The sequence below is a fragment of the Podarcis tiliguerta genome, assembly GCF_965153285.1.
Source record: "Podarcis tiliguerta genome assembly, chromosome: 17".
Classification (NCBI taxonomy): Eukaryota; Metazoa; Chordata; class Lepidosauria; order Squamata; family Lacertidae; genus Podarcis; species Podarcis tiliguerta.
This window is the reverse complement of record NC_139550.1, coordinates 30,573,327-30,594,301: the sequence shown is the minus strand read 5'-3', so window position 1 is coordinate 30,594,301 and position 20,975 is coordinate 30,573,327. Positions and strand designations below refer to the sequence as shown.

The following is a 20,975-nucleotide window of genomic DNA, read 5'->3' as shown; positions in this document are numbered from 1 at the left end:
CCTAAACAATACAAAAGTAAGACAAGCAGAAACAGAAATTACCTCAGACCCAGATAAACTACAACACAAAGCAGCTTATGATGCTGAATCCCCCTTGGAAAGGAAATACTGCCCCTCATTTAACAAATATTAAACTGAAACGTTAAAAAAAAGGAATGAATCTGGAAAAAGTGACCTAAAACAAAAAATGGATAAAAGCATAAAAGGAACTTAAGATTCTCAATCTCTCTAGCAAGACGCAGAACTCTTTCTTTCACAGACAAATTTACCACAGATAGAAAAGGCTTCACATCTCTACAGTTGCACTGGGACTACCATCATATGTGATACAGGGAAGCCATACCGGGGTGAAAGCCTCCTTTTTCAAGGTGTGCCTACTTCTGAAAACTACTGATCTCAGCCAACAAATGACACTACACATTTGAAGGTGCCTCAGTCGTTCCAGAGGTTTCATCATTCTGGCAGAAGATAGTTGCAGGGTCTCACCCCTCTAGATCTGCCTTTGGATATAGCATGGAATTGCCCTGCTCTGATTTGGGGTGGCATTTTGTTATCATTAGGGAAAACACGAAATTTTCACATGAAAGTGCCTTTTTTTAAAATGGCTCTGTATCTCTATTCTGTATCTTTGCCCTTGCAGACAGATTTCTCTAGTTCGGCTCCAGCTGCATTCCTTCATTGTTTTCCGTCCCTTTCTTCCACACCACTGCCCCCACATAGTCCCATGGATCTTATATTTGCATTCCCCAAATTTTCAAATCAAAGTATTGTATGTATGACTGCCGTCATTTATTTTGCTTAAGGATTTTGAATTCAGCCCTGGCTTCCTTGCAGGTGTTAAACAGCCGCCCCCTGGTGTTGGACTTGGGCATTGATGGCACTCTTCCCCCAGTCTGCGGGATGATGGGTTCTTGAAGACTCTTACATCAGGAAACAACATCAGGAAGCTCTACGTTAGATGCAGCGACGAACACCCTTGTCTGTAAAGCACCTTACTGCGAAACCTTTCCAAGTTTGAATCTCTTTGAAGAGTCTGTCTCCCGGGCATAGGGTGTTCCCCATCTGGCGGTGCCCATGGATGGTGTAGTTGGCTTGCAGCTTGAAGCCCCTCACGGCACACTTTATGAAATTGTTCTTCACCAGTTCCATGCTGTGGGCGTCTGGCAGCGCCTCCATGTAGTCCCCGATGAAGCTGATGCCGTAGCCTTTGGTGTTGTAGCCCCGTGTGTGCGCTCCTACCCAGTGCCAGCCTCTCCCCTGGTAGATGTATCCATCACCTCCGGCAACATAGCTGTGCAAGGATAGAAAATAAGTATTGTCTTACCAAGGAGCTCAGCCTTGCTGTCATTCTCTCTCTCTATACAGTGGTACCTCTGGATGCGAACGGGATCTGTTCTGGAGCCCCGTTTGCATCCTGAATAGAATGTAAGATGCGACTGCACATTTGCGCATGCGTGGGTCGTGTTTTGCCGCTTCTGCGCATGCGCGTGATGTCATTTTGAGCGTCTGCACATGCGCAAGTGGCAAAACCCGGAAGTAACATGCTCCGTTACTTCCAGGTTGCTGCGGAGTGTAACTTGAAAATTCTCAACCGGAAGCACATTTAACCCGAGGTATGACTGTATATATATACTGTGGTACCTTGGTTCTCAAACGCCGAAAACCCGGAAGTAAGTGTTCCAGTTTTCGAACGATTTTCGGAAGCCGAATGACCAATGCAGCTGTCAACTATTGTTTCCGGGGCACCTGCACCAATCAGAAGTTGCGCCTTGGTTTTTGAAGATTTCGGAAGCTAAACAGACTTCCGGAATGGATTAAGTTTGGCGCTTTTGTTTTTGCTATTTATTTTGCGTTTTTGCTTTTGAGGCTTTTTCGGTTCATTTGTTTTTGTGACTGTGGAACCCAGCTCAGCTACTGATGGATTGATTGTGTGACTGCGGAAATGGATAAAAGCCCCCCATCCAAACAATGACTATCATCATGTTTTAGTGTGCTTGATGTGTTTAATTTGTTGGAAGCCACCCAGAATGGCTGAGGCAACCCAGTCAGATGGATGGCATATAAAAATTTATCATTATCATTACCGGTTCAAGGATTTCCACTTGCACAATGGAACAGTCACCCCCTGTCCTATCCCTGAATATCCCCTAAATATGTTTCTGGGGCCTTCATAATGCTCTGGATCAGATTTAAGGAGGGTGTGGGGCACATGCAAGGGCAGAAGCAGGAAAGTCCCATAGCAGAAGCAGAAATGTTTGTGCGGACAGGATGTGCTACTTGAACGCTGCCCACAGCTTTGCATAAGGTAAAGGTAAAGGGACCCCTAACCATTAGGTCCGGTTGTGACCGACTCTGGGGTTGCGGCACTCATCTCGCTTTATTGGCCGAGGGAGCCGGCATACAGCTTCCGGGTCATGTGGCCACCATGACTAAGCCGCTTCTGGCGAACCAGAGCAGCGCACGGAAACGCCGTTTACCTTCCCGCCGGAGCGGTACCTATTTATCTACTTGCACTTTGACGTGCTTTCGAACTGCTAGGTTAGCAGGAGCAGGGACCGAGCAACGGGAACTCACCCCGTTGCGGGGATTCGAACCGCTGACCTTCTGATGGGCAGGTCCTAGGCTCTGTGGTTGAGAGCGAAAACCAGTCTGAAATCTCGTTTTCCAGTTGAAAGGTGGGCTATTCATCTGGTTCCACAGTGCTATTTTTTCTAGAAAAAGAGGTCCAGGAACTCATCCTGAACACCTCTCTCATTCTCTTATAAGGACAATGTCTCCCACCCGAGAAGTGCTGGAACTGAGTTCCGGTGAGTTCCAGATGAAAAAAAGCCCATGTGTTCCATGAACTCTAGTGTTATACTCCAGTGTCAAAATGAGTGAAATTAAGCTTTTGAGATCAGAAGATGGACTAGATTATGATCCTTTCCTTAATCTGGGAATTTCATAGTTCTTGGTGTGGTAATAAACTTCTGTTTGGAAGGTATCGCTTCAGGCCATAGGTGAGAAGGCACCTGGCATGATGGAATGCTCAACAACCATGCAACAATATCTCCAAACTAGAAGTCTGGAAATAGATTCTAGACTGGCTTTCCCATATGATGCTAGCTTTCTTTGTGCAGGGTTTATAGTTATTTATTTAAATGAGCACACCCCCCAGCAGTCTGAAGTTAAGTGGTGCACCTGAAACACAGAGAACTAGGCCTCATTTGTTTATTTTTAGCCAAGAACGGCATGGGTTGGGATGGAAGGATATCTAACTGCAATTTCACCCCAACTTCCAGAACTCAATTCACCTTTCGCAGGATTCTACACTGGGAAATCTTCTCTGAGCCTACGGTGCATCAAACATAGGGATGCTTGAAGAATTTGATATTCATTGATACTTATTAATTAAATGGCCTTGATATGCCCTGGGTGGAATAAGGACTCAGCTACATTAGCAAAGAAACAGCAAATTGAATGCTATATAAACATGCAACACCAGATGGTGCCAGAGAGGAAGAAATTTTAAAATGCCATTTTCGATAGAGATTTTTTTCTTTTGTTAAAACGTTGTAATTTCTGGCTTATTTATAGCGTTGCTTTCCTGTGTTTAAAGGTAAAGGTACCCCTGAGCATTAGGTCCAGTTGCGGACGACTCTGAGGTTGAGCGCTCATCTCGTTCTATAGGCTGAGGGAGCCGGCGTTTGTCCACAAACAGCTTCAGGATCATGTGGCCAGCATGACTAAGCCACTTCTGGCAAACCAGAACAGCGCACGGAAACACCATTTACCTTCCCGCTGGAGCGATACCTATTTATCTACTTGCACTTTGACGTGCTTTCAAACTGCTAAGTGGGCAGGAGCTGGGACCGAGGAACGGGAGCTCACCCCGTCGCGGGGATTCAAACCGCTGACCTTCTGACCGGCAAGCCCTAGGCTCTGTGGTTTAGACCTGTGTTTAGATCCACCCTAACACACAAATGAGAACTAAGTTATCCACCAGATTCTGCACTTCTTCAAAGGTTGCAAGACAGTTATTTTGCAGCTTAAGTTGATTGGAATCTGCCTTTAGATATGCACAGTGAGAGAAAATACACATTTAGATAGGGTTTAAAAAGCATTGTTTTGAAATTTTTAATGCACATTAATGCAGAAATAGAATAAAAAACCTATGAAAATAACTCTTAATAGGTGACAGATCTGTCCATTCCTAGCTGTGTACAGTGTTACCTCGGAAATCAGTGTGGCATGGGGGGGGGGGGATTAGCTAAAGTGGTGTCAGGGAACTGCCATCGGAGCTGGAGGCAGAGGGGAGGCTCCAGAGGGATGGCGGAGAGGGTCCCAGTAGGGAGAGAGGCAGCCCATCCTCTGGGAAGGAATTCAGCGTAACACCAGTGGAGAAGGGGGGCAGATGGGGGAATCAGAGAGGTGGCTCCAGGACTCCTCGCCGGAGACCGCTGCCCACACCCTCTTTGCACAGAAGACTTCCGTGCAGGCAGAGTAGGAGAAGACTGGGCATCAAACAGCTTCTATGCTGGAAGAGGTTCAAGAAACGCCCACTGACGGATTCTGCCAGCGACTGAGGCAGCCACGGAACTTGAGGCTGTCCAGACAGAAAGGGTTCAACCAGGCAACCTAGCCAGGAGTAGCGGCAACTTACGCACAAACAACCCCTAGAACCATTACAAGGGTCTTCAGGTTAAGAACAGTTTCAGGTTGAGAACGGACCTCCGGAACGAATTAACTTCTTAACCCGAGGTACCACTGTATTGCAATAGGACTGTGCTTACCTGTAGCCAATGTCATCCCAGCCACGGAAATCCTGGTGGAATCTCTGCATTGAGCGCATGTCCGCTGCACACGATGGGAAGCTTCGGCATGGCTTTGCAGGGGTGCTAGTGTGGTGGATGTATACGAAGCCCAGGGGCAACTGAAGCTGCGTGGGTATTCCTCTGTAGGGTCGGGCACCCCACATGCACCGTGGGATGATTGCAGGACACTCTGTGAAGGGAGAAGAACACGGCCGATAAAGTAGGTCATGCAGTTAAAAAGCAGGTCAGCCAGCGTGTCTGCTTGGTGGAGGGGCAAATTGTAGGACAAAGGTGTTATTTGAGGCACAGCTCCTAGGTAAAGGTAGATAAAGGACTCCTGGACAGATCACTCCCGTCAAAGGTGACTATGGGGTTGCGGTGCTCATCTCGCTTTCAGGCCGAGGGAGCCGGTGTTTGTCCACAGACAGTTTGTCAGGTCACGTGGCCAGCATGATTAAACCGCTTCTGGCACAACAGGACACCGTAACAGAAACCAGAGCGCATGGAAATGCTGTTTACCTTCCCGCCACAGCTGTACTTATTTATCTACTTGCACTGGTGTGCTTTCGAACTGCTAGGTTGGCAGGAGCTGGGACAGAGCAACAGGAGCTCACCCTGTCATGGGGATTCGAACCACCGATCTTCTGATCGGCAAGCCCAAGAGGCTCAGTGGTTTAGACCACAACGCCACCTGCATCCTAGGGCCAGATCACACACAACCAGCTCTCCATGTGCTTAGAGCTACTACATGATTTCACCCTCCGCTATCCCTGTGCATCAGGATAAACCAGGCTCATATGGTCCCCCCTACCCTGTTACATTTCGCACTCACATACCCTCCAACATCCTAGTGATCGGAATTGGTCCCAAGCTCTTACGGGAGCCAGCTGACTCGTACTAGAGCAATGGACCCCGAACGGGGACATCCCAGGATCCAGCCAGAAGCAAGGACGGCTTCCATAATTCCAGGAGTTCCCACTCAAATTGGGATGCTTGAAAGGTATGCGTTCATGTACAGTCTACGTCAGGGATAGGCAGCTTAAGGCCCATGGACCACAAGCGGCCCACCAGGGTCATTTAACTGGCCCATGAGCTGCCCCCGAACTGAGCTGCCCTGCTCAGTGAGTCCCTGCACGTTGCACTAAACCGATGCAGCGTGGCGCGGGGACTCGCTTCCGTAGTGTAGAATCATAGAATCATAGAGTTGGAAGAGACCACAAGGGCCATCGAGTCCAACCCCCTGCCAAGCAGGAAACACCATCAGAGCACTCCTGACATATGGTTGTCAAGCCTCTGCTTAAAGACCTCCAAAGAAGGAGACTCCACCACACTCCTTGGCAGCAAATTCCACTGTCGAACAGCTCTTACTGTCAGGAAGTTCTTCCTAATGTTTAGGTGGAATCTTCTTTCTTGTAGTTTGGATCCATTGCTCCGTGTCCGCTTCTCTGGAGCAGCAGAAAACAACCTTTCTCCCTCCTCTATATGACATCCTTACAACCTTTCTCCCTCCTCTATATGACATCCTTAGTGCCGTAAATTGCGTCTGTGCATGCGCAGACGTCGGAAATCGCGGGTGCAACCGCAATCTGGCCCATGGAGGGATCTCCGCTGGAGTGAACTGGCCCAGGTGAGCTAAACCTTGCTGACCCCTGGTCTACATTGCTAATGTCATAGGCACCAACTCTATGGGGCCCTGGCCCCTTTGCCCTTCCCAATAAAATATTTAGGGGGACACACACACAATATTTTATGCAAGTTGGTGTCTTCCTCCTTTTCAGCACCATTTCTGAGCATGTCTGAACGAGGGCAGCTGGGAGGAGGCAGGCTGGCTGGCCATTAGGAGAGGCAAGGGGGTGGGGAGAGGTCATGGGGGCAAGCAAGCAGCCCCAAATGTTTTGCACTTGGGTGGGAGTGATGCATGTCCTCTACTCTTCCCCTTTCCCTCCACAAAATGAGAGTCTGTGTAATTTGTTCCAAACGTCTTAGCAGAAAAGTGAGATATGATTATGTTAAATAAATGAACCACGGGGACAAGGGGCTTTGAAAAGAAGTACATGTGGGCAGCATCCCAACTATGTAGTAAGAGGATCTCTTGTTTAGGATGGAATAGGGTAGGAGACAAACAGAGAACTAGTAGGGAGAAGTAGCTTTACATTTAAGGACCTCATAAACGATGCCTTATGAGGAACGGCTAAGGGAGCTGGGCATGTTTAGCCTGGAGAAGAGGAGGTTAAGGGGTGATATGATAGCCATGTTCAAATATATAAAAGGATGTCCCATAGAGGAGGGAGAAAGGTTGTTTTCTGCTGCTCCAGAGAAGTGGACACGGAGCAATGGATCCAAACTACAAGAAAGAAGATTCCACCTAAACATTGAAGAACTTCCTGACAGTAAGAGCTGTTTGACAGTGGAATTTGCTGCCAAGGAGTGTGGTGGAGTCTCCTTCTTTGGAGGTCTTTAAGCAGAGGCTTGGCAACCATATGTCAGGAGTGCTCTGATGGTGTTTCCTGCTTGGCAGGGGGTTGGACTCGATGGCCCTTGTGGTCTCTTCCAACTCTATGATTCTATGATTCTATGATTCTATGACCTCTAACAAGGGATGTGGGAGGGGATTTGATTCAGTGTGCATTTACAGCTGAATGTATTGCCCTTTTCGAAACAATCTGAGAACTAAAGCGCACCCATCCTTCAGAATGTGCCCTTCTCTGAATTTTGCCAGTGTAGTTCTCCAACCTAAGTACACAGGAGAAAGGAATAAATCCGTTCTGGAGATATGGTTTTCCACATGTGATCCATACCTACATACAAAGCTGTGAATTCTTCTACAGCCCGGTTTGCGACAGATCTCAGTTCTTCACTTGTGAGGCCATCAAACAAGGGGTTGCTTTCATTCAGCCTCTGGAGCAGCAGGAGAGAATCCTCTACTTGCATCCTCAGCTTTTCCTCGCTCACCAGAGCTGCAAAGTTCTTTCGTCGGAAGTTGCTCTGCATCGGACTTTCACCTCCTAGGCCCTCTCCGCCATAATAATCCTTCAGCAGGACACTGAGGTTGGATGGCGGATCTGCTTTCTCTGCCAAGTAGGTACCAAGAATGAGGCCATCCATTGCACCATTGATAAAAGCATCTGGAAGAGCCGAGGGAGCCCCCATCAAGGTGAATTTTTGAGGTGCAGAGATGCTGTCCCAGCAGCCGTCTGGTCCCAGGGCCACCTGGCTTTGGTTGGTGTGAAAAAGGAGAAAGGCTTTGCCGAGGTCCATGGCGATTGTTGTGGCGAAGAGGGGCTCCAGAGTGAGGGGTAGCTCTACCACAGAACTATTGGTGGAGTTGGCGATCGAAGGTGTGGCACGCAGAGTCTCCTTATGGCTCCTCTGGAGCCCTGCAGCTATTCCAGCAAGAAGAGGACTGAGCGAAACTGTAGTCCCGTCAGGAGTCAAGACCACCCCATGTTCTACCAAGGAGGCATCAACCTCGTGGTTCACCAGGTTTTTGAGGAAAATGCTCTGCTGCTCACTCAAATAAGACACATCGGAGGGAGCCGAAGTCACGGGGCCGAGGAGAAGCTGGCAGAGCTCGCCCTCGCAACACTCCAGCTCCCGGAAAAGCTCTGTCACAGTCTGGTCCGGGGTCCCTCTCAGCTGGGATTCAAAGTCTTCCAAAACTCCAGTCACAGAGTCCATGTGCAATGTTGAATAATCTGGAAAGGGCAGGATTGAAATATCACAATTGGAGTGAGCAAGCAGACAGTGGGACAAGAGAAAGCAGATGTTAAAGAGCAGGTTTTTGTGGGGAAAGTGGCATGGGGTCAGGGGGGGCATAGACCCGGGCACACAGTTTTTAGGGGGCGCAAACCAGGTACCCCCAGGCAAGGGGGTCTCTAACTGAATGGCTGCTCAGCCAGCACTGGGGGTATTCACTTGTCAAGGGCTGTGTTGACGGCTGGTCTCCTCCCTCCACAGGCAGGCAGATGGCACAGTGCAGCCCGGCTTGGCTCTGGTGGCAAGGGCTGGGCTGGTGCACAGGCTCTGTGCCCACCCGCCTGGAGGTGTTGGTGGCAAGGGCTGGGCTGGCACAGAGGAAAATCAGGCAACCACCAGGTAAGTAGGTACAGGATTGTAGCCTATGCCTGAATGAACCGGGCTGCCCTTTGGCAACCGATGCCAGGACTGTAAAATTAACACACTGCTCAGCTAATGCAAGTCAGCTGTTGATAACCATATTGGCTGACTCATATTAGGTCTATCAGAACATGCCCTTTGTGAAGAGAGAGAATTAAAACAGAAATAGATAGCGCTTGCGAGGCTTTCTGGTTATCCATCCGGCAAAAGCATGCAGGAATAGTGGAAGTTTTGAGGCAGGGCTAGAAGCAGACACCTGGACACCTGTGATTTCAAACAGAATTCAGGCCCCTGCCCATTCCCTTCTGTCCTTCTCAAACTCGTTCGTTTGTCACCCCAGAGGCTTTGTGAGAACAGAGCTAGCACAGCGCTGGGTGCGTATTGGTCGAGTCTTACCTGTACTGTCCGCGGAGACACAGAAAAGCGCAGGTACGAGGCTCAGCCATGGTAGCAACATCTCGTCTGCTGGGTGAAGTGCAGCCTTTGATTGTGGAGCCAGCTGGCACCTGAAGCAGTGAGGCAGGAAGGGGAGAAACAAATAAATGTCAAGGGGCTGGACTGCTGAATGTGAGCTGGAGCCAATGAGGAAAGGCAGTGGTTCACAACATCCCCAGACCATACCCCCCCCCCCATCATCCTGAATGGCAAAGCCTGTCTTCAGAACATGCAAATTTCACCTCTTCACTTGAGAAGCTATGTAGAAAGTGGCTTTTTAAGGACCCTTGAATGGTGTTGCAAAGCAAATGCTGATGTTCCACAAGTTCTGATTTTTTTTGTGTACCCTGTTCTGCTGCAATTGATCTGCAAATACCTAGAAAGCTGTCCAGAGATACAGATGTGTGCAGAATGTTCTTGGGACTGTTAAAAAAAACCTTTCCATTGTATTTTATTAGTGAAAGAATGGCCAAGTGCATAGCTTATTTTTGAACCTGGCTTTCGTTCAGGGTATTCAGGAGGCAGCTGTGACAGACAGCGTTCTTTCCTGGATATGAAAGATCTTGCTATGAGGTCACACATAGCCTTGGTGACTTCCGGATTAGATTAGTGCAATGCACCCTGTGTCTGACTTCTCCTTGAAAAGTGCCTTGCAACAACAGGTGTCCATGAATGCAGCTAACCAACACATATTTTTTTCTCTTATTACTCCTCAGTGACATACACAACCAAACTTTCTCTAGATGTAACACTGGATTTCAGTTACCACCACACTCATATACATGTCTGCCCAGAAAAGAATCCCATTGAGTTAAATAGGCCTACATTTAAGTGCAAACAGGACTAGGGACTAGCCCCCACTTACCTGGGAGTAAGCCCTATCATCCCTCAGGGGGACTTACTTCCAAGTAGATACGGTTAGGATTGTGGTGTAAGTATTACATCAGCTTGGCTTGCTCAGAACATGCAATGGAGCATATTTTTGTCAGGGGAACTGTCAGTTTGGACCTTGCAAGGCTTGCTGAACAGCAGCAAACAGGCACCCAGTAAAAGGTAAAGGACCCCTGGACAGTTAAGTCCAGTCAAAGGCGACTATGGGGTTGCGGCGCTCATCTCGCTTTCAGGCCGAGGGAGCCAGTGTTTGTCCACAGACAGCTTTCCGGGTCACGTGGCCAGCAGGACTAAACTGCTTCTAGCACTACAGAACACCGTGACGGAAACCAGAGTGCACGGAAATGCCATTTACCTTCCTGCTGCAGTGGTGCCTATTTATCTACTCATGCTGGCATGCTTTTGAACTGCTAGGTTGGCAGGAGCTTTGACAGAGCAATGGGAGCTCACCCCATCATGGGGATTCAAACCGCTGACCTGATCGGCAAGCCCAAGAGGCTCAGTGGTTTAGACTACAGTGTCACCTGCGTCCCTGAGGCACCCAGTATTGCAGCTATGATGGACTGCCTATAGTCTGAAGATGCAAGGAATGTGCAGATCAACCCTGAAACAAACTTGACGGAAACACATGGATGAAGGAGCCCTTAGACTAGACCCTTACTGATTCCAGAAGTCTCATTTTTTGCACTTGTCTAGCTTCTAAAAATAAAAGCCAGACTGGGAGTGGGAACATTACCTGGCAGAAGCAGGTATCTGGAAGTACACTTAGTAGAGTGGTACCTCGGGTTAAGAACTTAATTCGTTCTGGAGGTCCATTCTTAACCTGAAACTGTTCTTAACCTGAGGTACCACTTTAGCTAATGAGCCTCCCGCTGCTACCGTGCTGCCGCCGCACGATTTCTGTTCTCATCCTGAAGCAAAGTTCTTAAGCCGAGGTACTATTATTGGGTTAGTGGAGTCTGTAACCCGAAGCATCTGTAACCTGAAGCGTCTGTAACCCGAGGTACCACTGTACAACATTAAGACTACATATCCTTCCAAGAAAAGAGGTGTATTCCCTGCTTGGTGCAACCTATTCTTCCCATCAGGAAGGAATCACCCCTAGCCTAAAAATGATTTAGCAGCAAGTCTGAACACACACACACACACACACACACTGCCCACTTCCCTTCGTGAGGAAACAGCTGGTCTCCCACCCTGTTCAGTCCTATCTAAATCATTCGATTTCACCAGATACGGTACATGGCTTTCCAAGAATAAACAACGTTCTCTGTTATCTATCTGAGGGGTCATTTTGTAACTCTGTGAACTTTCCTCCCTCATAACCCGAGTGGGTATGCTTGTTTGCCTCCTTGAATGTGCAGAAGGCAGCATGACTCATGCCAAGGGCTGAGTCAAACAGTTGCTGGGCATGCAGCAACTACTTTGCTCCTGCACAAACCAGCTCCTTTTCTGCAGGCTGCTGGTTTCGAGCAACAGAATTACAGTAGCTACCTGTCTCGCTTCACACTGTTTTTTAAGTTGTTTGCGGTGGTGTCATCAAAAACTTTAATTCAAAGCCACTGGTTGCACCTGCAAGAAACTAGCTGGTTGTACGCAGAGTTGACACATCCCCATGTACAATTTTCATTCAGTTTTCTAGTGGATATGATTGCACCCAGATGGCCCCAATTCATAAAAAAATGTCAAGTTCCACTCACTGTGTCTTTCTCCTCCAAAGAGAGAGAGAAAGAATTTAGGCTGGACTGCCTATCCAGCTGTTGCTTCTTCTATTAATTAATTAATTGATTAAATTTATATTCTGTCCTTCATCCTACAACATCTTAATCTGGACAGAGGCATCACAACCCACTAATAATTTTTTTAATTAATTATTATTATTAATTCCCTACTCATCTGGCTGGGTTTTCCCAGCCACTCTGGGCCTCTCCCAGCAGAATATAAACAATTATTAACAACTTGCTCATTGCACAACAACTTCATTTTCCTCCTCTCTTTGCAAGAGGGGCTTGGCCGTTATTCCCCCTACCCGTCCACCCCAAAATTCAGCAAAGATGCTGTGGTTAGATCAAAGCTTAGAACATCACAAAAAAGTGTGCCCCTTCTGATGAAAGCCATGGCACGGGCAAGGGTGTATATCTCAGAATCTGCAGCAAATGGCCTCTGATGCAGAATCCAGTTGCTATTTCAGGATTGTAGTCCTCATGATGATAGAACACAGGTGACAAACACTGAAGCCTTCTTTCTTCTGTGAGTTTAGAAACCAGAATTCCATTTTCCTCGCTTCTTTAGTAAAACCTGTCTCCCTATCCAGATTACTCGTATATTCCTGATCCCTCCCTGTTCTTGTCAGTTGAATCCAGAAATAACATTCCTTTGGGCAAGTAACCAGCATTTCTGTGCTTATTACAGCACCCAGCAGACTTCTATAGCAGTGGAATTAGTCATGTATCTGTAGGGTTTCAGGTGAGGAGGCTGCATTTCAGCATAGCTTCCTTTCCACCACAGTAGCCCCTATGGGTTTTCTAGTTGTAAAAGGAAGAATTTTGTAATTCTACATTTCAGCTTCCTAAACGCAACAGAGAAAAGCTATTCAGTGCTCCCCTGGAAAACTCCTCCTACAGGGATTCTCCACTCCACAGCCATTTCACTCAAGGGCATAAAATCCCTGGAATTTATGGGATCACAACAGTTTTGGCACAGCTAGGGTGATATGCTGCAATGACAAACCTAGAGAGCATCTTAAAAAGCAGAGACATCACCTTGCCGACAAAGGTCCATATAGTTAAAACTATGGTTTTCCCAGTAGTGATGTATGGAAGTGAGAGCTGGACCATAAAGAAGGCTGATCGCCATAGAATTGATGCTTTTGAATTATGGTGCTAGAGGAGACTCTTGAGAGTCCCATGGACTGCAAGAAGATCAAACCTATCCATTCTTAAGGAAATCAGCCCTGAGTGCTCACTGGAAGGACAGATCCTAAAGCTGAGGCTCCAGTACTTTGGCCACCTCATGAGAAGAGAAGACTCACTGGAAAAGACCCTGATGTTGGGAAAGATGGAGGGCACAAGGAGAAGGGGACGACAGAGGATGAGATGGTTGGACAGTGTTCTCGAAGCTACCAGCATGAGTTTGACCAAACTGTGGGAGGCAGTGGAAGACAGGAGTGCCTGGCGTGCTCTGGTCCATGGGGTCACGAAGAGTCAGACATGACCAAACGACTAAACAACAACAAGGGTGAGATGCAGAGGAGACTTAGAACCAGAAAATAGGGAGTTTGCAACATCCTTTAGGACTGAACTCCTGGTGAGTGCAGTAGCCCTGGGGAGAATAGCCTGTCCTCTTTTAGGGGAGGAGAAAGATGAAGAGGGCACCTCTATGCACAGTGCTCTCTGTGCAATCCCATCACCAAAGCCCACAAGAGCCATTCCCCTGTGCTATCTAATTGGAAAATGGATGCTTACCTTCCTCATGCAGCGAACCAGTGTGGTAATGCTGCCAGCTACCTGGGCTCAGGGATCTTATACCATTCCCGACAGCCGGCCAGCCTTACCCAAGCGATTTCCCCACGTTCGTGACAGATGCGACAGGCTGCCGCTTCTGCACCGCTAGCAAACCTGCTCTGTCAACATGGGTGAGCTACCCAACTCCTCTGCTTGGAGGAATTCCCAGCACTCTGACCTTGTTGACCTGCTGAGGGAGATCCCCTAAGCGCTCCAAGCAGGGATTTGGCAGCGTTCTGCTGGGAGGCACATTATTGACACAAGGAACCTAAACAAAGTAGGGCAACACATGAAGGCACGCAACCCTTTGGTATCTGGGGGTGGGGAAACCGAGGCAGCAGGGTAAGGGTTTCATTTCCTTAGCATCTCCAAAGTGGCAGAAATTATGCCTGGTGAATTCAGTCAGTGGAGAAGAAGACGATGTTTTGTGTTTGCTGATGAAAGTGTCCACCATGTGCAGAGGGTGGGGAGAAAACACATTACAGTCGTACCTTGGAAGTTGAACGGAATCCATTCCAGAAGTCCATTTGACTTCCAAAATGTTTGGAAACCAAAGCGTGGCTTCTGATTGGCTGCAGGAAGCTCCTGCAGCCGATCGGAAGCTGCGGAAATCCATCATACGTTCAGCTTCCAAAAATAGTTCGCAAACCAGAACAGTCACTTCCGGGTTTGCAGCCTTCGGGAGTCAAAATGTTCAAGAACTAAGCTGTTTGAAAACCAATGTACGATTGTAGAGCTGACTCTTCCCCATCATTTATTATTTATGGAGTGAACTGAAAAACTCGGAGGACTTGGAGTTTAATTTAATTGGCAGTATAATTGCTCATATATCCTCAGTTGGAAGGCAGGATGAAAGGAGTCTGTGAGCTTGCCAAGGAACTGATAAGATTCTTTACGAGTCATCAGCAGTTCGAAAGACCACTCTTCTTCCCAGGCCGAGAAGAAAAATGGTGTCAACAGATTATTTCTTGGGACAGAGTAACTTTTGCAGCTGTTGTTAAAGTCGCAAAGAATGAAGTATGGGATGGAGCGATGCAGAATTTTCTGGAACAATGGGATATCAGCTCTGGAGAACAATAACAACTGGGGGACAGAAAGACATAACATCTTACAAGGACACGAAGAAATGCCATGGACAGAATAATTGCCACACACAGGAAGAACAAGGAAATAGTCTGAGTTCCTCACTTGTAGTTTTATAAATCATTTAATGTGTCAACACAAATAGAAGTTATTAATATTGGAGTTGTTGTATAAGGGATTATTATTATGACTGGAATGTAATGGAAATGAATAAGATTGTGGAATGCAGAAATAAAGCAAATAATCAAGCCACCAATTCTAGCACGCGGGGGCCCGCTTTATCTAAATTATCTAATACTGTATTTGAACGATTGGTAATAATAATTGTATACAGTGGTACCTCGTTTTGAGTCCGGGATCCGTTCCAGAGCCCCGGACACTCGATGAAAGTGATGCTCAACAAAGCACCGCTCTGTGCACGTGCGCAGAGCATTTTTGCAATTGTGCACATGCGCAAAGCGCGATTTAGCACTTCTGTGCATGCGCAAGCAGCAAACCCAGAAGTAACCCATTCACCACAATGGACAGAAGACAGGGTGGACGTAAATGGTGGTACCACTGTAATAAATTGGTATTGTTATAATGAGGCTATTATTGGATTGTAATTGAAAACTAACAAAAATTTTATTAAAAAAGGAAAAAGAAAACACGTTTGCTCACTCAATTACCTACTTTGTTTCCTTCATTAGCATAGAAACATGGGGTTTGTGCTTCATAGGGATACCCTGCTGCTTGTTCCCATCTCTGTATTGACTCCTAACCCAAGAAACCCACAGAAGCTAAGAGGACTAACTTTCTTTCTAGCTTACAGCCCCGTGATTGTTAATGGAGGCCAACGTTTCTGTGTGCCACAGATTCTCTTCTTGGACAACCATAGGCAACTGGTGCCCCTGTGGATTTAGCCCCCAGAATCTCCAGGCTAGCCACTGATCCCCACTCTGCATCTCCAGAACTATGCAGTTGTGAACCACACCTGGAGTCCTGTAACGGGTTCTGGGCACCTCAATTTAACAAGGATATCGACAAGCTGGAACATGGGAAAAGGAAGGCAACCAATCAGTTGCCACAAACAGAACTTTAGTCCAATGTTGATTTGCTGGCCTGCACTGACACCAAACATGACATAGCGATAATGGAGGTCAGGTGCTGCAATTTAGTTAAGATCTGCGGGTAATTACCATGTTGCATCATATTTATTGCCTACATTTATATTTTGCCTTTCCTTCAAGGAGCTCAAGGCCATAAACATAGTTCTCTCCATTCCATTTTATTCCCACAACTCCCCTGGGGCTAGATGAGAGTGATTGTCTTCCAGTGAGCTTCATGCAACTAAATCCAGATTTGCTTAAGGTGGAGAATCCCTAACAGACCAGTGACTTATTGCCGGATGAGATAGATTGTTCCCTGAAAAATTGTCGTTTTAGCCTTTTATTACTTAATTGCTTCCGGGTGTTATTACAATCGAGCAGTATCTAAAGCTTGCGAAACAAAATAAATAAGTGTCAGAGTATTAATTGCAGGTAATGCCTGTTCTGGTCGGTCCAGATCTGAAAGAGTAGCATCATTCCTTTAAAGACTGTTACCATGTTAAGGTGCTCCCGGCTCACTGCAATGACCTAACTAAACTCCACCTACCTGCTTATCTAACGATGACTGCAATTCCTCCGAGCTGATACCACAAGGCTTCTTTTGTTCCACACAGCAGCTAGCGCCATTTTGACGCCGAATGAAATACTGAATGCCAGTAATAGAAAGGGTAGCGGTTGGTTGGTTGCACGTAGCACATCGTTTCCCTCCTTTTAGGTGAGATTTCTGGTCTTGTCCAGTTTCCAGGTTTACAGATGTATAAGCCATTCTTTAATGTAGGGTACTATGAGGCAATAAGGCCAGATCAGGCTTTGCGGGTTAAGCTGTGTTGTAAGAATGGAAAAACACTGACCGTACGGGTGGAGGCCGGAAGTCAACAAAGGTAGAGGAATGCTGCCAAAAGTATTCGTGATTGAATGTATTGCCCTCAGCTGTACTTGAGGGATGATTCCAACAGATTCCACACAAAAACCATAGAATCATAGAATCATAGAGTTGGAAGAGACCACAAGGGCTATCAAGTCCAACCCCCTGCCAAGCAGGAAACACCATCAGAGCACTCCTGACATATGGTTGTCAAGCCTCTGCTTAAAGACCTCCAAAGAAGGAGACTCCACCACACTCCTTGGCAGCAAATTCCACTGTCGAACAGCTCTTACTGTCAGGAAGTTCTTCCTAATGTTTAGGTGGAATCTTCTTTCTTGTAGTTTGGATCCATTGCTCCGTGTCCGCTTCTCTGGAGCAGCAGAAAACAACCTTTCTCCCTCCTCTATGTGACATCCTTTTATATATTTGAACATGGCTATCATATCACCCCTTAACCTCCTCTTCTCCAGGCTAAACATGCCCAGCTCCCTTAGCCGTTGCTCATAAGGCATCGTTTCCAGGCCTTTGACCATTTTGGCTGCCCTCCTCTGGACACGTTCCAGTTTGTCAGTGCCCTTCTTGAACTGTGGTGCCCAGAACTGGACACAGTACTCCAGGTGAGGTCTGACCAGAGCAGAATACAGTGGCACTATTACTTCCCTTGATCTAGATGCTATACTCCTATTGATGCAGCCCAGAATTGCATTGGCTTTTTTAGCTGCCGCTTCACACTGTTGGCTCATGTCAAGTTTGTGGTCAACCAAGTCTTCTAGATCCTTTTCACATGTACTGCTCTCAAGCCAGGTCCCTTATGCTTATGTCCCTGTGGAGATGGCAGTACCGAATTGGTGGCGCATACCCTTCTGGCTTGGGGACGCGGGTGGCGCTGTGGGTAAAACCTCAGCGCCTAGGACTTGCCGATCGTATGGTCGGCGGTTCGAATCCCCGCGGCGGGGTGCGCTCCCGTCGTTCGGTCCCAGCAGCTGCCAACCTAGCAGTTCGAAAGCACCCCCGGGTGCAAGTAGATAAATAGGGACCGCTTACCAGCGGGAAGGTAAACGGCGTTCTGTGTGCTGCGCTGGCTCGCCAGATGCAGCTTGTCACGCTGGCCACGTGACCTGGAAGACCTTTAGAGTGAGATGAGCGCACAACCCTAGAGTCTGGCAAGACTGGCCCATATGGGCAGGGGTACCTTTACCTTTACCTTTACCTACCCTTCTGGCTTGCACTCTTTATAAAGACTTGAGGAATGAGATTATCACTCCTCTTTTATTGTCCGTTCCGGGTCGCCCAACCACTGACACAGTGTCCTTTCTCTTGGCAGATCAAGATGAGCAGGTGACAGCAAAGGTTGTAAGGTTTTTAGCTGGGGCAATCAGCTATTGATTCAAAACCCTAAAATGTATTTTATGCGATTGACTTTTTATTCCTATTTTTGTACAGTGGTACCTCGGGTTATATACGCTTCAGGTTACAGATTCCGCTAACCCAGAAACAGTACCTTGGGTTAAGAACTTTGCTTCAGGATGAGAACAGAAATCATGTTCCGGCAGCACAGCAGCAGCAGGAGGCCCCATTAGCTAAAGTGGTGCTTCAGGTTAAGAACCGTTTCAGGTTAAGAACAGATCTCTGGAATGAATTAAGTACTTAACCCAAGGTGCCACTGTATGTCATATTGTTCTTTTATTCCTATGGCTGATGGACGGAGAGACCGGCGGACGGGCAGCAGGTCTGGGCATCATGACGGGCACATCACGGGGCTTCAATCAGAGCTTGGCGTGCCTGCTGGCCCCGTGCCTGGCACCCGACTTGGCGCTGCTGCTGGTGGAGTGCTTGGCGGCACCGCTCACCGACCTGACCTCAGACGACGGGTGGCAGCACATGGTGCACACTGTTAAGTTGTGGGTGAACATATCAGACGACACAGCGATTCTTCAAACAGCTCTTGTTTATTGACGCGCCAGAACAGAACTGAAGGGTTCAGGCAGCCTGCTTATATAGAGCTCCACTAGAACGCAACAGTAACCATTTTCTGTAACTATCCAATCACTGAACGTCACTTTTGATCCCTTATTTGCATATGTGGACCTGAACTACCTACAGTATCCCCCTGCTGGCCCAGGGTGAGAACTTCAGTACATAACACACACCGCCTGGGAGCTCCATGGAGTCGGGCCGATGGAGCGGCTGCTGCTCATCAATGCCAGTGAGCAGGCACCGCCGAGACGTGCTCCTGAGCACGTGCAGAGTGTGTTCCTCCTCCAGGTCCGGAAGCAGCTGTGGGACTGGCTTGCAGGGTACAGTGGTACCTCAGTTTAAGAACTTAATTCATTCTGAAGGTCCGTTCTTAACCTGAAGCACCACTTTAGCTAATGGGGCCTCCCACTGCCGCCACACCACTGCTGTGTGATTTCTGTTCTCATCCTGAAGCAAAGTTCTTAACCCGAGGTACTATTTCTGGGTTAGCAGAGTCTGTAACTGGAAGCATCTGTAACCTGAAGCATCTGTAACCCGAGGTACCACTGTATTTATATTCTTCAAAAGATAGTCTGGCCCCCCACAAGGTCTGAGAGACAGTGGACCCAGCCCCCTGATGAAAATGTTTGCTGACCCCTGATCCAGTGCTAACATGAAGGAAAACATTAAATAGATATTTGTCTCTTTGGCTGTCCCATAGCAATCATATCAGCTGTTTGGGAGACCTGACATTGAAAGGTCAACATTTCCAGTATTTGGAGGTCTTTTTGGCAACTAGGTTGCTGATAACTTTACGAGAAGACCGGTTTCAAATATCGCACTGTGAGATTAAAGGGAAGATTAAGTAAAAATGGGGATTCCCTTTTGAAATACGTGTGTGAAGAACAAGAACACCAAGAATAAAGAGGAAACAGAGGAATTTATTGCGGCACAATGTTCAATGGGGTTACTCCTGTTCCAAGTACAGAACTGTAACCTTAGGCAAATCAGATGTGACAGAAGCACAGTTTCAGAACAATGAATCAAAAACATAGAAAATTACAGAAAATAATTCTGATTTCTGAAGCCTACATAAGGACAGACATGAACAAATCTCGGTCAATTATTTGGCCTAATTTAAATATTCTTTTCTTTTATTGGTTTTTTTAGACTGTGTCATAAGTAAAATAAAGTTTAGATGCTAAATGTTAAAGGAACCAATAACTGTTAAACTTTAAAACATGGCTCAGTTCTTGGAACAATAAGCTTTTCCCTACAAGAACAAACATTGATAATATATATTTACAGTATTTATCGGGATTAAAGCTTGGACTGATATATGACTCCTGCATTAAGCATCCCATCTGAATTGCAATTTGCTCAAGAAGAGTCACAAATTACTCAGCTGGGAGATCAGTTTTGGAGTTTATAGTCCCACTAGAGTTATGCTGGAGTTGGGTATATGGGCCAGATTGATTTCCTCATTCCCCATTTTCTTCTCACAAAAACTCTGTGATATAAACATGAGGCTCATCCAAACTTACCTTTGCACTGCATTTCCAGGCACAGATCCAGACTTTCCAGATCCTCCCCCCCCCCCCATTTCCCCATGAAAACCCAAAGGAAATACCGTATTTTTTGCTCCATAAGACTCACTTTTTTCCTCCTAAAAAGTAAGGGGAGATGTGTGTGCGTCTTATGGAGCGAATGCAGGCTGCACATCTATCCCAGAAGCCAGAACAGCAAGAGGGATTGCTGCTTTCGCTGCGCAGCGATCCCTCTTGCTGTTCTGGCTTCTGAGATTCAGAATATTTTTTTTCTTGTTTTCCTCCTCCAAAAACTAGGTGCGTCTTATGGTCTGGTGCGTCTTATAGAGCGAAAAATACGGTAGCAATATTTTAGTTGTCTTGTGAAAAAGTCTATGGAGTCTATAAAGAGTCTGAAGGTAAACAAAGCACCTGGATCGGATGACCTTCTAACTAAACAATGTAAGACTCTTATAGATATTTCGCTTATTTCTAGGAATTAATCTATTAAATGCATGTCTGCAACAACATCCCAGTTCCAAATACTTGGAATGAAGCAATGATTTAATTACTATATAAGAAAAAGGGAAACCCCACAATGACGAAATCCTCTAGCTGTACAATTGTCAAATCAGGTCAATAAGATCTTTATAATTAGTAAAGTTTACAAAGTAAACAAGCTAATAGGACACTGGGCTGTATTGCAGGCAGATTACTCC

At 46.9% G+C, this 20,975-nt stretch overlaps 4 protein-coding genes across 9 annotated transcripts in view; 2 read left to right on the top strand and 2 right to left on the bottom strand.

Annotated features, from left to right (window-relative positions):
- The window catches only part of MCOLN1 (mucolipin TRP cation channel 1), a 91,031-nt gene that overhangs the window by 3,797 nt on the left and 66,259 nt on the right, over positions 1-20,975 (top strand). The gene's annotated exons all lie outside the window — the stretch shown is intronic.
- Positions 1-20,975, bottom strand: part of RASAL3 (RAS protein activator like 3) — a 126,806-nt gene that overhangs the window by 55,833 nt on the left and 49,998 nt on the right. The gene's annotated exons all lie outside the window — the stretch shown is intronic.
- PGLYRP2 (peptidoglycan recognition protein 2) lies at positions 768-13,857 on the bottom strand. Of its 2 annotated transcripts, none has more exons than XM_083420225.1 (5): positions 13,700-13,857; positions 9,306-9,415; positions 7,592-8,488; positions 4,773-4,983; positions 768-1,291 (listed from the first exon to the last, which is right to left on the bottom strand). In XM_083420225.1, the coding sequence occupies exons 2-5, from the start codon at positions 9,364-9,366 to the stop codon at positions 955-957; spliced, it is 1,506 nt and encodes a 501-aa protein (XP_083276351.1). In that variant the 5' UTR covers positions 9,367-9,415; positions 13,700-13,857; the 3' UTR covers positions 768-954. The 2 variants fall into 2 exon arrangements, with proteins under 2 accessions (XP_083276351.1, XP_083276352.1); XM_083420226.1 differs by having other exon boundaries at positions 7,596-8,488; positions 13,700-13,856.
- CYP4F22 (cytochrome P450 family 4 subfamily F member 22) overlaps positions 16,545-20,975 on the top strand; it is a 44,405-nt gene continuing 39,974 nt past the window's right edge. The window contains exon 1 of the mRNA XM_083420119.1: positions 16,545-16,624. Within this exon, the coding sequence (XP_083276245.1) occupies positions 16,560-16,624 (65 nt within the window). The 5' untranslated portion in view covers positions 16,545-16,559. The remainder of the gene's footprint in view (positions 16,625-20,975) is intronic.

Coding starts and splice junctions, on each gene's coding strand:
- PGLYRP2 (XM_083420225.1), bottom strand. CDS start 9,366: ATGTTGCTACCATGGCTGAGCCTCGTACCTGCGCTTTTCTGTGTCTCC. Junction 8,489..9,305: donor TGTCTCCGCGGACAGTACAG/GTAAGACTCGAC, acceptor TGCCCTTTCCAG/ATTATTCAACATTGCACATG. Junction 4,984..7,591: donor ATTCACAGCTTTGTATGTAG/GTATGGATCACA, acceptor CTCCCTTCACAG/AGTGTCCTGCAATCATCCCA.